At 52.3% G+C, this 13,133-nt stretch overlaps 1 protein-coding gene across 4 annotated transcripts; it reads right to left on the bottom strand.

Moving 5' to 3' along the window:
• Positions 1–395: 395 nt before the first annotated feature.
• On the bottom strand, positions 396–12,674 carry SPINT1 (serine peptidase inhibitor, Kunitz type 1). 4 transcript variants are annotated; one of them, XM_019644980.1, is made up of 11 exons: positions 12,534–12,674; positions 11,822–12,361; positions 5,430–5,557; positions 5,085–5,223; positions 4,823–4,993; positions 4,627–4,653; positions 4,151–4,276; positions 3,985–4,035; positions 3,040–3,219; positions 2,779–2,826; positions 396–2,347 (listed from the first exon to the last, which is right to left on the bottom strand). In XM_019644980.1, the coding sequence occupies exons 1-11, from the start codon at positions 12,643–12,645 to the stop codon at positions 2,130–2,132; spliced, it is 1,740 nt and encodes a 579-aa protein (XP_019500525.1). In that variant the 5' UTR covers positions 12,646–12,674; the 3' UTR covers positions 396–2,129. The 4 variants fall into 4 exon arrangements, with proteins under 4 accessions (XP_019500525.1, XP_019500527.1, XP_019500526.1 ...); XM_019644982.1 differs by having other exon boundaries at positions 3,049–3,219; XM_019644981.1 differs by having other exon boundaries at positions 4,151–4,282; positions 4,633–4,653.
• Positions 12,675–13,133: the final 459 nt, after the last annotated feature.

Genomic DNA, 13,133 nt, shown 5'->3' with positions numbered 1-13,133 from the left:
GTTAAAAGTTGTCTTGGGGGTGCCGGATATGAGGCAGGGCTGGGGTTCGGATCTCAGATGAGGGCCAGTGATGCTGTGCCCTCTACAGCTAAGATGGTGAAAGACCTGGAGCTGGGCTGCTGTGAGTTGCCAGCGAAGGCATAAGCTGCAGCGGGGCTGCAGTGAGCTACCGAGAGCGGCTGGCAGCTGGCATGAGCTGCCATGAGCCGCTGTGAGTGGCTGGAAACTGATTGCCTCACAGGGGAAGAGCGCAATAATACCAACATGGGCCAGTGAAGCGACGTCCTCCACAACTAGACTGAAGAACAAAAGGACAGCAACTTGTCTATTCCCCAGCGCTGTTCCCCTCCCCCAATTCCCCAATAAAATCTTTAAAAAAAAAGTAGCCCCCAACCTCTCGCTTTGCCATTTTATTTTTCTGTATAGCACTTATCACAATCACTTTTACAAGACTAGACTCTGGAACTATACCAGGGGTGCCAAAAAAAAGTATACACATAACTGGTATTCATCTTTTGTTATTGGTATATATTATTACAGTTTCAATCGTTTTTTTCCTCTTAAAATGTTTACTCGTATACATTTCTTTTAGCACCCTCTGCAGTTAGGGTTTGAATCTGGTCCTCCTGTAACAGCTCGGAGACCTTGGGAACTCAATGTTGCTGTCAGTTTCCTCACTTGTAAAATGGGGATCATAGTACCTTCATCATAAGGTTGTGTGCTGAGGCACTCACTTGAGATATGTAAAACACTTACATAGTGCTTCCTGTGTGCTTAGCTTGACAAGACCTAATTTGACAATACCTTGCACGATAATTTGTTGAAGAAATGAATTAAAAGCATTTTTTTTTTTTTGGCACCAAAATGTGGCTCCAAGAGAGGGGTGGGGATGAGAGAGGCGTACCTCAACTAAAGGCTCCTGGGTAGGAGCTCAGAGTCTGGGGAGCAGCTACATTCCTGTGAAGAAGCCAAGGCTTCCCTGGGTGAGGAGGGAAGGCAGTGGTGACTTGGGACAAATAGGACTCCTGTCTCTAGACCCCATACCAAAGGGAGTGGAGGTAAGAACCAGGGCTCAAGCCTGCGTTCCCTCCCTCCCTATTCTCAACTATGCACTGCAGTGAGGATGCCCCAGCTACCAAACAGGCTTGTTGACAGGATCAAACCAGGAAGGAAGAAACAAGACTACACAGCAGCATTGCAGCTTCCCTGGGCCCCCTACTTCCATGGCCCTCTCACCCCTCCCCTCTGGTGGTCAAACTTGGCACTTCTCTCCACCCTCAGGGGTTGGGGCAGTTTCGAAAGGGTCGGAAAACCTGCTGAACAAGGTGGCCAAAGCCTGAACCGGTTGGACTGGGCAGTCACATCTCCCCCCAGCAGCTCTGTCCCTCTGCTGGCCCACAGAGCAGAGGCAGAAGCCTCACAGAACAAACGATTTTATTACACTATGGGTGGAATGGGGCCTGAGGGAAATAGGGGAGCAGGTGGGGTGTGGTGCTGGAGAGCCCTGGGGGGTACGGCGAAGATGGAGCAGCTCTGGCTCCCAGTGCCAGGCCAAGTTGGGGCTCACTCTCGGGAGAAGCGGAAGAGGCAGCACAGGCCACATAGCCACTTCCACTCCTCTCATCCACCCCCACGGCATTAAATAAACAAAAAGCAACTCTGTACAGCACAAAATACATAGGGAGGTCCTTTCCCCAGCTCTGGACTGTGCAGAGTGGGAAGGGTAGCTCTGGAGGACAGGGTTGGGGCCTCCAGCTTCTGACACCACCCAGGTCCCTTCCCAACACCATGGTGTGGGGCAGGCAGCTTTAAACCTGGAAACGAAATTCCAACTTCCTCTGAAATCCTAGGTAGGAAGGCCCATCTGTGTGTGGGAGTCCTGGCTGTAAGGTTTTCTGTTCCTTTCAGACACTGGAGCCTCCTCAGGAACAAGTTGCCTGAGCTTAGCTGAGACACATCCAAAAGTGGCTAGAACCCTGGCTTTTGAGGCAGAGTAGGCCTGGAAACAGGCAGGAGGGGTCTGGTCCCAAAGTCTTTCACAGCCCAGGCCTCAGTCTTGGCAAGGAGGAAGCAGGGCCAGGTGAGAGCTGGCGAGAACCCCAAGCCCAACGGCCAAGGCAGCCCCAGGCTCAGAGGGGTCGGGTGGTGTGGTTATAGACCAGGTGCTCCGTGTCCTCGGTGGTGGAGACGGTGGAGCTCGCAGGAGTAGGGGGAGGGGGGTGACGGTGGCCATGGCGGTATCTGTGAAAGCTTTTTCTCTGGTTCTTGAAGAAGCAGTAACCCAGGATGGCAACCACTACCACAATGCAGGTGGCCAGGAGCACTGCAATGGCCACCTCCATGGAGCCTGGGGGAAGAAAGGACCGAATGAAGAGATCCCAGGGCCTACTCAGTTCTCATGCCCACCTCCCACTCGGGATCAAAAGGACCAAGTCAAATAGATGACACATGTGGAAGGACTCCAGCATATGAACTGCTGAATGGCTCTATTGGGAGCTCAGTGGGATGGATTCTGATGGGCCTCGAGTCTCAGCTCCCAATGGCTCTACTTGCAGGTAGCTTGGGGGAAAAGCTTGGGACTGACAGCAAACATCTAGCGTGTACTTTACTATGCTTCTCTCCCCTGACATGGCAGGAATCACTATTGATTGTGACACTGTCCCTCTAGCCAACCTCAGGATCCTTGTCAACACAGGTTTAGGCAGTCACAGCTAATTGTGTGGAGTTGAACTATGAATTGATACCTACTCGTTGGTAACAGGGCAGACCAGGGCTTACCTCCGTTGGGAATGGGGTTTTCCCGCCGAAGACCAAACACATCCTTCTCTACAAAGTGATGGGGGAGAGAGAAGTCAATACTAAGGGCTGAGACTCAGCTGCTCCCCAGTGCCCCAGACCCCCCAGTGCCATCCTCTTCCACCCCCATTTCAGGTGCTCTGAGGATGCTCTGAAGATTCAGTGTGACCAGTCCAGACCTTGGGACAGAGCAGAGCGCTCCAGCTAAGCCTTTCCCCTCCCCATCTTCCATCCCCCCACTGCCCTGCTCACTGGAGATGCCATGACAGGACTCAAGACACTGCTGCTCCTCCTCAAAGTTGTTCTTGTTGCCATAACAACCGCCATAGGTAAAGCGGGCGCAGCGTTCATTGAAGGGGTTGTAGTACCAGCGTGAGATGCTCTCCTTGCAGAGGCCTGTGTCTGGTAGGTCCACACAGTGCCCTGGGGGGTAAAGGAGCAGGCGAAGGAGTGAGTGAATCCATGGGGCCTCCCTGCTACCATCTACCAGGCTCCACATGGCTGCTGCCCTCCATCTCCCAACCCACGTCATGCTGAGGACAGCTGTGACTCAGGGAGGGTCTCAGGGGCCCCAGAAACATCTATTTCATCTGTAGTGTTGCCGAAAGTAAGGAAGACAAATCCTGGACATTATTAATCTTAGGCACTGAAGTAAACTACACTGACTCACATAACTATTTCTCTTTCAATCTTCTTTCAGTTTTTCTGATTGTGTCCAGTCTTGGTTTTCTCTCTAGCACCGGAGGGTCTATTTTTTAACAAAAGTGGCTGGAGTCTGAGCCCTGGCAAGCAACAATGTCCAGCTAAAATTTACATAATTGTTTTATTATATTTAATTTAATAGTCAATCTCAGTTTGTGGCATGTAATAGTGGCTTTCCACTTATGACAGTGATGTGAAATTTCCTTTTTAATACATTAAGTTAAAAAAATGATAAATAAATAAATATTAAGTAAATACCATCTCAGTGATATGTGGACATGGCTAAATTTCTGAAGGCGTTAAGAGGGTGACTGATGCTTGGGAAATAGAGCCAAAGAAGAGGGCTGGGAGTCCACCGTGGCTTTCTGCCCATAGTCTGGCACACACAGCAGGCCCTTTCGGCATGTTGATGGGATGAGTGAGGATGGCAGTGACAGCGTCCACCCTGATCCAGGGGACCTGAGGCGGGGGGAGGAGAAATCTCACCTTTGTCACTGGGGAAATGGAAGCTCTGGAGCTCCTCAAAGCCACTGGTATCTGCAAAGATGAAAGATCAGAGTCACAGGCCCAACAAGGGTCTCCCGGGGTGCAGGGTAAATGGTCAGGACCTCCCCATCTGCTGCCTACCACACCTCCATCTCCCAGACCTCACATTTTTCACAGGTGGCCTCATCGGAGGCATCGGGGCAGTCGGGAGTGCCATCACACTCCAGGAAGCTGTCGATGCAGCAGCCGTCACTGCAGTGGAACTCAGTGGAATGACAGGTGCCAGAGCACACTGGATGGGGCAGAACGGGGTGGGAGGTGAGGTCAGGCTCCAGCAGAGGCCAGAAAGTACCAAGGGTCCACTATCTTCCTGGCCCTCTCTACCCCAATACAGTATCATGACACATTCTCTGTTCCCCTTCTAAAACCCGCAACCCCCCAACCCCCGAGCCTTCTATACACAAATTGGGCAGATCCTGATAGGAAGATGCTGGGCTGCAAGGAGTGGGGTGCTTGTGATCCTTCCACATACTTTGAAGGTAGGAATGGGTTGGGCAAAAGCAGTTTGGTCAGGGGCATGGACATGATATGGGCTGGAGACCTGGCAGGGGTGAGGGGAACAGGGGAAGGAACAAAGCTCACCTGGATTGTGCCTTTCCAGGGAAGGGCCTGAGAAAGAGAAAACAGAGACGTGAGAGGAGGCAGGGCCAGGCCCCAGCAGGGATGAGCTGATGGGGATGCCGGGGAATGGGGGACTCCCACCTCCCTGACTCGTGAAGAGACCACCCACCCTGGGGGAAAGTCACCTGAGTCCCAAAGCTGCCCCACAAAGGCCCACCTTGCACATCGTGGCAAGCTAGCTTGCACTCTTCTTCCCGAAGGTAATTGTTCTTGTTGCCCAAGCAACCTCCATACACAAAACTCTTGCAGATCAGTTCTATGGGGTCGTAATACCAGCGGGGGAAGGAACCACGGCAGCGGCCCACCTTTTTGGGTACTAGGCAATAGTCTAGAAGGAGGAAAGCTTGTGAGGGGAGCTCACAGGGCCAATCAACAGAGCGAGGTGGCTCCAGATGCTGCCTCCCCACTCCCTCCCTCACCTTCTGTCTGCTTGGTGGACAGCACGGTGACTGTGATGTTGGCTGTGCTCCCTGGCTGGTCTGAGTCGGCCACTGTCAGCTGGAACAGGTAGGTACCTTCCTTGAGTCCCCACAGCTTCACCTGGTCCGGATCAGTCCTCTATACATAGGAGTAGCCATTAGGCTGGGACCCGCTGATGTCCTTGGGCTGCCCCAGGCCCTCCCAGACACACAAGCCCCAGGGAGAGCAGAGGGACTTGATATTAAGTGTATCCTCAGCTTCCATCCACCTTGGCCTATGGCCCCAAAAAGAAAGGGGGCCCTGGAGAGCTGAGGTGGGGTCAGGGAGCCAGGCTAGTGTCTCACCTCTACCCTGACATCCGTGTCACCCTGAAGTAGGTGCCAGTCTGTGTTCTCCACACCCGTCAGCACCAGGGGTTCCTGGGGCTGTACCTTCAAGTCCATGTCTGCCCAGACCATGGGGATCCGGGACCCTGGGGGAAAGGTGAGGTAAGGTCAACTCTCACTGAATGCACCAGACTTCTCCCAGGGGCAGGAGGCAGTATGGGCCACACCTACACCAACCTAGGACTCAACAACCAACACGGGGTACAGGTGGGAGCCCACAATTAAACCATCTTCTTGCTCTTTATTTAGATATATTATGTCATTGGTATATCAAAGATATTTTTATGTGGTAAAACTCACTTTGTAAAACAAATTCCTGAATAACACATGACATCTCATTCCAGTTAGGAAAAAAAAACAACATGGATATATTTGGGGAGGGCGGGGCTTATTCCTGTCTTCTGCAATAAGCAGGTCTTGTGCTAATTGCTTTAAAAAGTTAAATTAACAATATTTGTGAAAAGTCAAATGATTATATGTGTAATTAACACCCATCACCACTCTCTGCTCCCCAACTGCTTCTGACAGAGGCCTTAAGCACACAGTTCCCAGGTAGCAGTGTGGCAAGTCGTGGTGTCCCAGGGTGAGTGGCCACAGGAAGGGGTGCCTGGGCCACCTCAGACAGATTAGGCCTCCAGTTATGAGAGAATCACACCCTCCCTCAACCTGACAGTGCTTGTGCCTGAGGCTTCTCGTCTAGGGTTAGGGGCTAGAGAGAGAAACAAGCCCAAAGCAGGATCCTTGCTTGTAATGGGTTGAATGGTGGTCCCCCAAAATATATGTCTATGTCTAAACTCTAGAACTCGTGATGTGACCTTATTTGGAAAAAGGGTCTTTGCGGAAGTAATCAAGTTAAGCATGTCCACATGAGACCAACCTGGATTAGGTAGGTGCTAAATCCAATATAGCAAGTGCCTTTATAAAAGACGGAAGAAAACATAGAGTGAAGGAATAACAGGTCATGTGAAGACAGAGGCAGAAATTGGAGTTATGTAGCCACAAGCCAAGGAAGGCCTGGACCCACCAGAAGTTGGAAGAGGCAAGGATAGATTCTCCCCTGGGGTCTTCAGAGGGAACATGGCCCTGCTGACACCTTGATTTTAGGCTTCTGGCCTCCAGAACTGTGAGACAATAAATTTCTATTGTTTCAAGTCACCCAGTTTGTAACAGTTTGTTATAGCAGCCATAGGAAATTAATATACTGTCTTTGAGGGGATTACAGTCTAATTGGGCAGGTAAGACCCAACAACATGAAGCAACATGGGAGAAAAGACCCAACAAGATGAAGCGATGTGCAGTTCATGTACAGGATAAAGACAGGGACATTCAGAGAAGGGAAAAGCTCTGGCATACGACAGCAATAAGAAAAGGTTTTCTGGAGAAGAGAGAAATGATTTTTTTAATTCTTTTATTTTTGTTTTTATTTGTTTGGTTGTGAGTTTTTATTTGCTTGCTGTGTGTTGTTGATGACAACAGAAAACATGAGGGGCTAAAGCAAGGGGCTGGGAATTTGCAGGGTTGGTTTGGTGATATTAAGGAGAACAGCTGGCCTGGACAGACCTCAAAGGGCCCTGAATGCTGGGCCAGGGCATGTGGACACAGCAGGCATAACATTCAAATATTTAACAACTGGTGGTACAGGAAGGAGACAGACACTGGGTGTGAGAAGTGGTACAGAGTCCTAGAAACCCTGGCTGCACTGGACATTGATGTCCTATACGCATGATTGAGGTCCAGGAGTGCTAAGGCAGAGGCCAAGGGCCTGGGTAGCAGGGGCACACCTGAGCTCGGGGCAGCAGCTGTTCACCCATCTGTTTGGAGTTATTTCTATGGAGCGAGGAGGCTGGCAAGTACACCAGTGCAGCAGGTCAGGACAGATGCAACAGAAGTGGTTTGAATTAAGGGACAGGTAAAGGAATGGAAAGGAGGATGTGAGCAACAATGATGGGCAGATGCTTCAGGCTTCTGTGTCTGATGGGTGCTGGGAATGGGGAGGAAAAGCCAGGCCACAGGCAGAAGGGAAATCAGATCTAGAGGGAATGTGTGGGTTCAGCCACAGAGAATTTAAATTTGAGGGAGGGAAGACCATGCAGAGGGGAGGTGTGCACTGGGAGCTCCAGAGAGGCCAGGGTTGGAGAGGGACCTGGAATCATAATTATTAACATAGTTGCCACTTGTTGGATGTGTGCTCGGCACCATGCTGGGTACTTTCTTTACCTGCATCATCTACATCAGGGGTTGGCAAATGATGGCCCTCGGGACAAATCCAGCCCACCACCTGGCATATTTTTAAATGGTTGAAAAAAAAATCAAAAGAATAGTTATTTTGTGACATGAGAAAAGTATATAAAGTTCAAATTTGTGTCTGAACAAGCCTTGCTTGTTCGGTTACATACTGTGGATGGTTGCTTTCACGTTTCAACAGCAGAAGTGAGTAGCTGCGACAGACACTATAGGGTCCACAAAGCCTAAAATATTTTCTATTTGAAACTTTACAGAAAGGTTGCTGACCGCCGATCTACATTGCCTGCCTTTCTAACCACCCGGCCACAACTGCATTCTCACCCCTCTTTCCAAATGGAAAAATGACACCAGAGAGGTTAAATGACTTGCCCAGGGTCATTCAGTTTCTATATGGCAGAGCTGGGATTTGAACCCTGGTTTAACTCCACCACTCATTTTCTCTCCAAAACACCATGCTGCAGGTCACCCACCTGCTTAGAGGTTTAATTTTGATTGCTTTTATAATCTTGGAGCTTTTGTTTTTAGCTTAGGTTATACATATATATGATATAAAATTCAAAAAGTACAAAAAGGAAGTGAGAATCAAGTACCTTCTTCTCCTTAACCCCCAGGTTCCTTTTTCCAGAGGCATCCAATCTTACTAGTTTATGTGTGTGAATATCAAGAAAGAAATAGTACTGAATTATAAGCATGCTAGTTCTTGTTTTTCTCACAATATATGTTGAAAATAATTCCATAGTAACACATAGTTTTCTTTTCTTTTCTTTTGGCTGCATAGTACTCATTGTATAAATACACCATAATTTATAACTTATTTAAAACCAGTCCCCGGGTCTCCTCTTGCTTTAGATCTTTCTTTCTCTCCCTTTCTTCTTTTTTTTCTTTCTTTCTTTCTTCCCTTCCTTCCTTCCTCCCTTCCTTCCTTTCTTCCCTCCCTCCCTCCTTCCCTCTTTCCCTTCCCTACTAAGAATTGAACCATGCTGCCTCAGGGTTTATTAGTATTGTTAAAATCGCATCACAGTATCCAGTTATAGGATGTGTTGACAGACATCGATATCTTTCCCAGTCTTTGCTATCCTAAATAATGCTACAGTGAACAACTGGCTGGTAAGTTGTTCAACACATGCATAAGTAGAGCAGCAAAATGAACTCCTAACAAGTGGAATTGTGTTGCGGTTATATGCATTTACAATTTTGATGGATATTGCCAAACTGCCCTCCACAGAGGCTCTACAGAGGGTGTGTCCAAATGAGAGGAAGTTCAAAGGAAGAAGAGAAGGTAAATAGATAAGAAAAGCTGGTTGGAGGCTGAGTCACAGGGATTCCTCTTTGATGAGGCAGAGAAAGCAAATACAATGGGAGACTCACAGAGGGTGGTCACAGAGGTGAGAAGACCAGGACACACAGCGACAGCAAAAGGACAGGAGGGGAGCGCTTCCACAGAGAAACATGTCAAATGGTGCAGAGGCCTACAAGAATAAGATAAAGGGATCTGGATTCCAGGGGGTGAGGAGAAATGAGACTGGGAGATCAGGAAAGGAAAGTGCTTGTCTGGAACCAATGCCCTGCTTGGCTGGAGATCAGGAGAGGGCCAACAGGGGTCAGTCCTAAGGGGAACTCTGAGAAACAAAGCCAAGGGGCCAGTGAGCTGGAAGGAGCCCATTACTCCCTCCTTGCTGTTTCAGGAAGTAATCAGCTGTCTGAAAGGGGAAAGAAGACACACTACTTGGCAATCTAACTAGCAGACAGACAGGCTAGCCCCATCAGCCCCCAAGGCCGAAGTGACAGGCAGAGTGATGTGTCAGACTTTGGGCCAAATCAGAAATGTCCACCCCCACACAGCTGGTCCTCTCCAAGCCCCAGTGCCCAGGAGCAAGGGGCAGATGCCCTGCCCTACCACACTCTCTTCTCCCCATCTCCAAGAGAGCAAAGGGCCAGAGTAGTAATAAAGCCAGCCCCTCCCCCAGCTGCCAAGTCCCAGGACATCTCCAGGCAAATACAGACTCCACCTCCTAAGCTACTCTTCCAACAGAAAGAGGGGGAGGGCAGGAGAAGGGGAAGGAGCAGGGTGCTCAGGAGGCCACAGGAATCTGGACTGGACTGGCCTGGCCACAGGCAGGGAAAGGGGAACAAACAAACCCACCCGGGGGAAGATTTCTTTACCTAATACAAGAATCAAAGGTTTAGAAGCCCTGAGCACCTGCCCATCTTGCCTGCCATAATGGCTTTATCCTGCTCTTAGCCAAATCCAACTTCTTTAGCTGAACTTAACTGAGAATGGATTCCTTGACACCACACAGCTTCCCTGACTCCGCAAAACTCTGCAGCACCATGAAATTGGCCTGTTCAAGCCCTACCCAGCTCCCTAAATGCCCAGGAAATCCCCACTCCACCCTGTCTTGTGCCAAAAGGCCAATCGGGATGAGGGAGGGTTTCCAGAAGAGGAAGTTTGGTCCCAAGATCATGTGGCCTCACCCAGCTCAACTCCCTGACCAGACCCCAGAGTTTCAGGCACCAGCCTGGGAGTGGGTCTCCCACGGGGCTTCTGTCAGCACAGGAAGGGCACAGGTCAATTAGAGTCGTCACCACCTACGCTCTCTGCTACTTCCTTGTGGAACAGGCTCAGGCCCTGGTCCAGTGGGACTCAGTGGCCCAGCCAGGCCAGGAGGTGGTGCCCCCTCCTGGAATTCTCATCCCACTTCTCAGAGACCCAGGATTGTTCCTGGATAGATAGGGAGAAGAGTGGGCCCTTAACCTGGGAGAGAAACTGGCCTATGAAAAGGCTGGAGAGGAAGGTCCCTTCTCCACTTTCCAGAATTAAGAAAGACCACCTCCAGACTCAGCCCCAGCCCAATCCTGGCCCTTGGGCTCCCCAGTCTCTGATTCTGTCAGCCCACTGGGCTGTCCTGGGTCAGAGACAGGTTTCTTCCAGAAAGGTGGTCTTGTGTGAAAAATAGCACAAGGCTTTTGGAGGTCCCTCCTAGGGTTGAATCCCAGATCTACTATTTATGGGCAGCGATATCCTGGGCAGATTTAACATGGGTGACAGTTTCCTAACCTGAAAAGTGGAATGACTACTAATAGCATCTTTTTCGAGGTGGTTGTCATGAGGCCTCAGTGAGAGGTTGAGTGGCACAGCAATCAGTAAGCTGTAAAGTACTAACAGAGGTTATCAGTTGTGACCCATCCCTGCCCTAGAGCCCCACCTGGCCAGGACAGCAGGTGGAGAGAATGGAGAACAAAGGTCTCTGGAGGGGCCCTGATCCCAGCTAACTGCTTAGTCCCAGAGGAAGGAGGAGCCCTGCCCCTCCCACCCCCCACCCCACTTGACTCTTATCCTGGGAAGTAAACAAGGTGAATAGACAGCTTGGCTACCAGATCCTAGGCAGGGAGAGACAGCCCTGCCTGGCTCACGTGCACATACACCTGCCTGGACAGCTGACATCCCTCCCCTACCAGGTATATACACTAGTGGGCTGACTCACCAGCAACCCTCCTCACCCCCACCCCAGAGCCTCTGGCTACTGTGCCCACAACACAGCCCCCTCCCCTTTTGGGTCAAGTTCAGACTAAGCTTGTTCTTTAGTCTCTGGGGTCTGGCAGTTTTCCCCAGACCACCAAAGTCCAATCAATAGGTGGAGGAATGGGTGCAGAGAGATGCTAACCAGTCCCAACCCCAGCAGTGGAAGCGGAGACTCTCCTTCACCAGGCTCATTTGCAGGGGCCTCAGATGGAACTTGTCCAGTGGTGCCTACTAGTCACCTGTTTACCTCCATAGAGCTCACTCCCTGACTTAGCATGTCAGAGCCAGAAGCTGGGAATTCTGAGGAGCTGCTTCCTCCACCCCATACACACATCCCAGAGCACCAGCCCACGCAGCACCTTGAATTCAGGAGGGAGTCTAGCCTTTAGGATGTCACCCCTCCCCACTCACCTAGCCTGTCCTTTGTTTACTGTTTATACCACCTACTTCTAAGGAGGAATTAGGGTAGAATGGGACTCTTCTCAATGAACCCTTTTCTGATGCTCGCCTCCCCCCAGGACTCCATAACCAGCCCTTTTCCTGAGTCTCCCCAAACCCATCCATCCCCGCATCCTCTCCTTACCTCCAAAGCCCTGGGTCCGCAGCTCGCGGTAGGAGCGGTAAACCTCCCGCGTGAGGTAGTTGATGAAGCCCTCCCTGGGAGCGAACTTGCACACGAAGTTCTGATCGTAGAGGCAGTTGATGAGGAAGCAGGAGGCGACAGCGTCCTCCCCGCCGTTGGGCTGCAGCTCCACCAGCGCCAGGTTGCAGTTCTGGGTAGTGCAGCAGGCGCGCACGCAGTCCCGGCCGCGGCGCACAGTTGGGGAACCCAGGAAGGTGGCCCCGTTGCGGATCGAGGCATCGGTGTCGAGCACGAAGGCGGGTACCCCCGGGGTAAAGCGGTCCAGGCAGGAGGCTTCAGCTGACAGCGCGGGGGGCGTGGGCGGCGGGCCGGCGGCGGTGTCCGGGAGGCCGAGCGCGCACAGGAGCCACACAGCGACCGCTGGGAAGTAGGTTTGGGAGAGGCGGACGCCAGCCATCGTCCTCCCAGGGGCCGTCGCCCTCCTCCCCGCGGGAGTCACCTTCACAGTGCGGGCCTCTGGGCTCCAAGGGTGCTTGCGACCTGAGAGGAGGGGACGGAGGAGGAGACACACGGAATCAGCCGGGGAACCGGATCAGCCGGGGAGATTTCAAGGGAGGCGGGCCGACCCGGAGGAAGTGAAGGGGAGGGCTGGGGAGCAAGCAGCACCCCGGGAGTGAAGAGGGGCACGCAGGCCCAACACCCCCCCCCTCACCCGCCCCCACGCAAGCTCCGGTGACCCGGCCGCCAGACCCACGGCCCGATGGATGGCTAAGGAGGTCACTTTTCCGGTCACACGCTGGAGCACAGAACAAAGCACCAAACATGCTCCGAGCCCGCTCCGCCTCCAAGGCCCCGGTTACCTGCGCAGGTGAGTGGGGTGGGGCCGGGTCTGTCGAGGTTCCGGTCCCTACTTCCTGCGCGGCTCCAGCGGCCGCTTCCGCCCAGGTACCCGGAGCGGTGAGGACCGGCCACCTCCTCCCCCTAGTTTCTGGTGAAACTGAGTCAGCGCGGCCGGGGCGGAGCAGACATTAACCCCAGCGCCGCCGGCCCCGCCCCCGCCCACGCCCGGAGCGCCTCCGCCGGCGCTTTGCAGCCTAGCTTCCGGAGCACCTGCCCCGCAGCTCCAAGATCCCCGACCCCTCACCCGCAGCCTGGTCCCTCTAAGAGAGGCTGAGGCCTGGGGGCGCTCTGCCCCGGGCCGCGTCCCTGGGGGCTGCTCTACGCGGGCTCCACCGAGTCCAGCCTCGCTGGGGTGGGGGGCCCTGCACCGGTATTCCTGGAGGCCCAGACACGCCAGAACTCCAGCGAAGTC

This window comes from Hipposideros armiger, unplaced genomic scaffold (assembly GCF_001890085.2).
Source record: "Hipposideros armiger isolate ML-2016 unplaced genomic scaffold, ASM189008v1 scaffold_92, whole genome shotgun sequence".
NCBI lineage: Eukaryota > Metazoa > Chordata > Mammalia > Chiroptera > Hipposideridae > Hipposideros > Hipposideros armiger.
The sequence above is the reverse complement of the archived record's forward strand: the minus strand, read 5'-3'. Positions and strand labels throughout refer to the sequence as shown.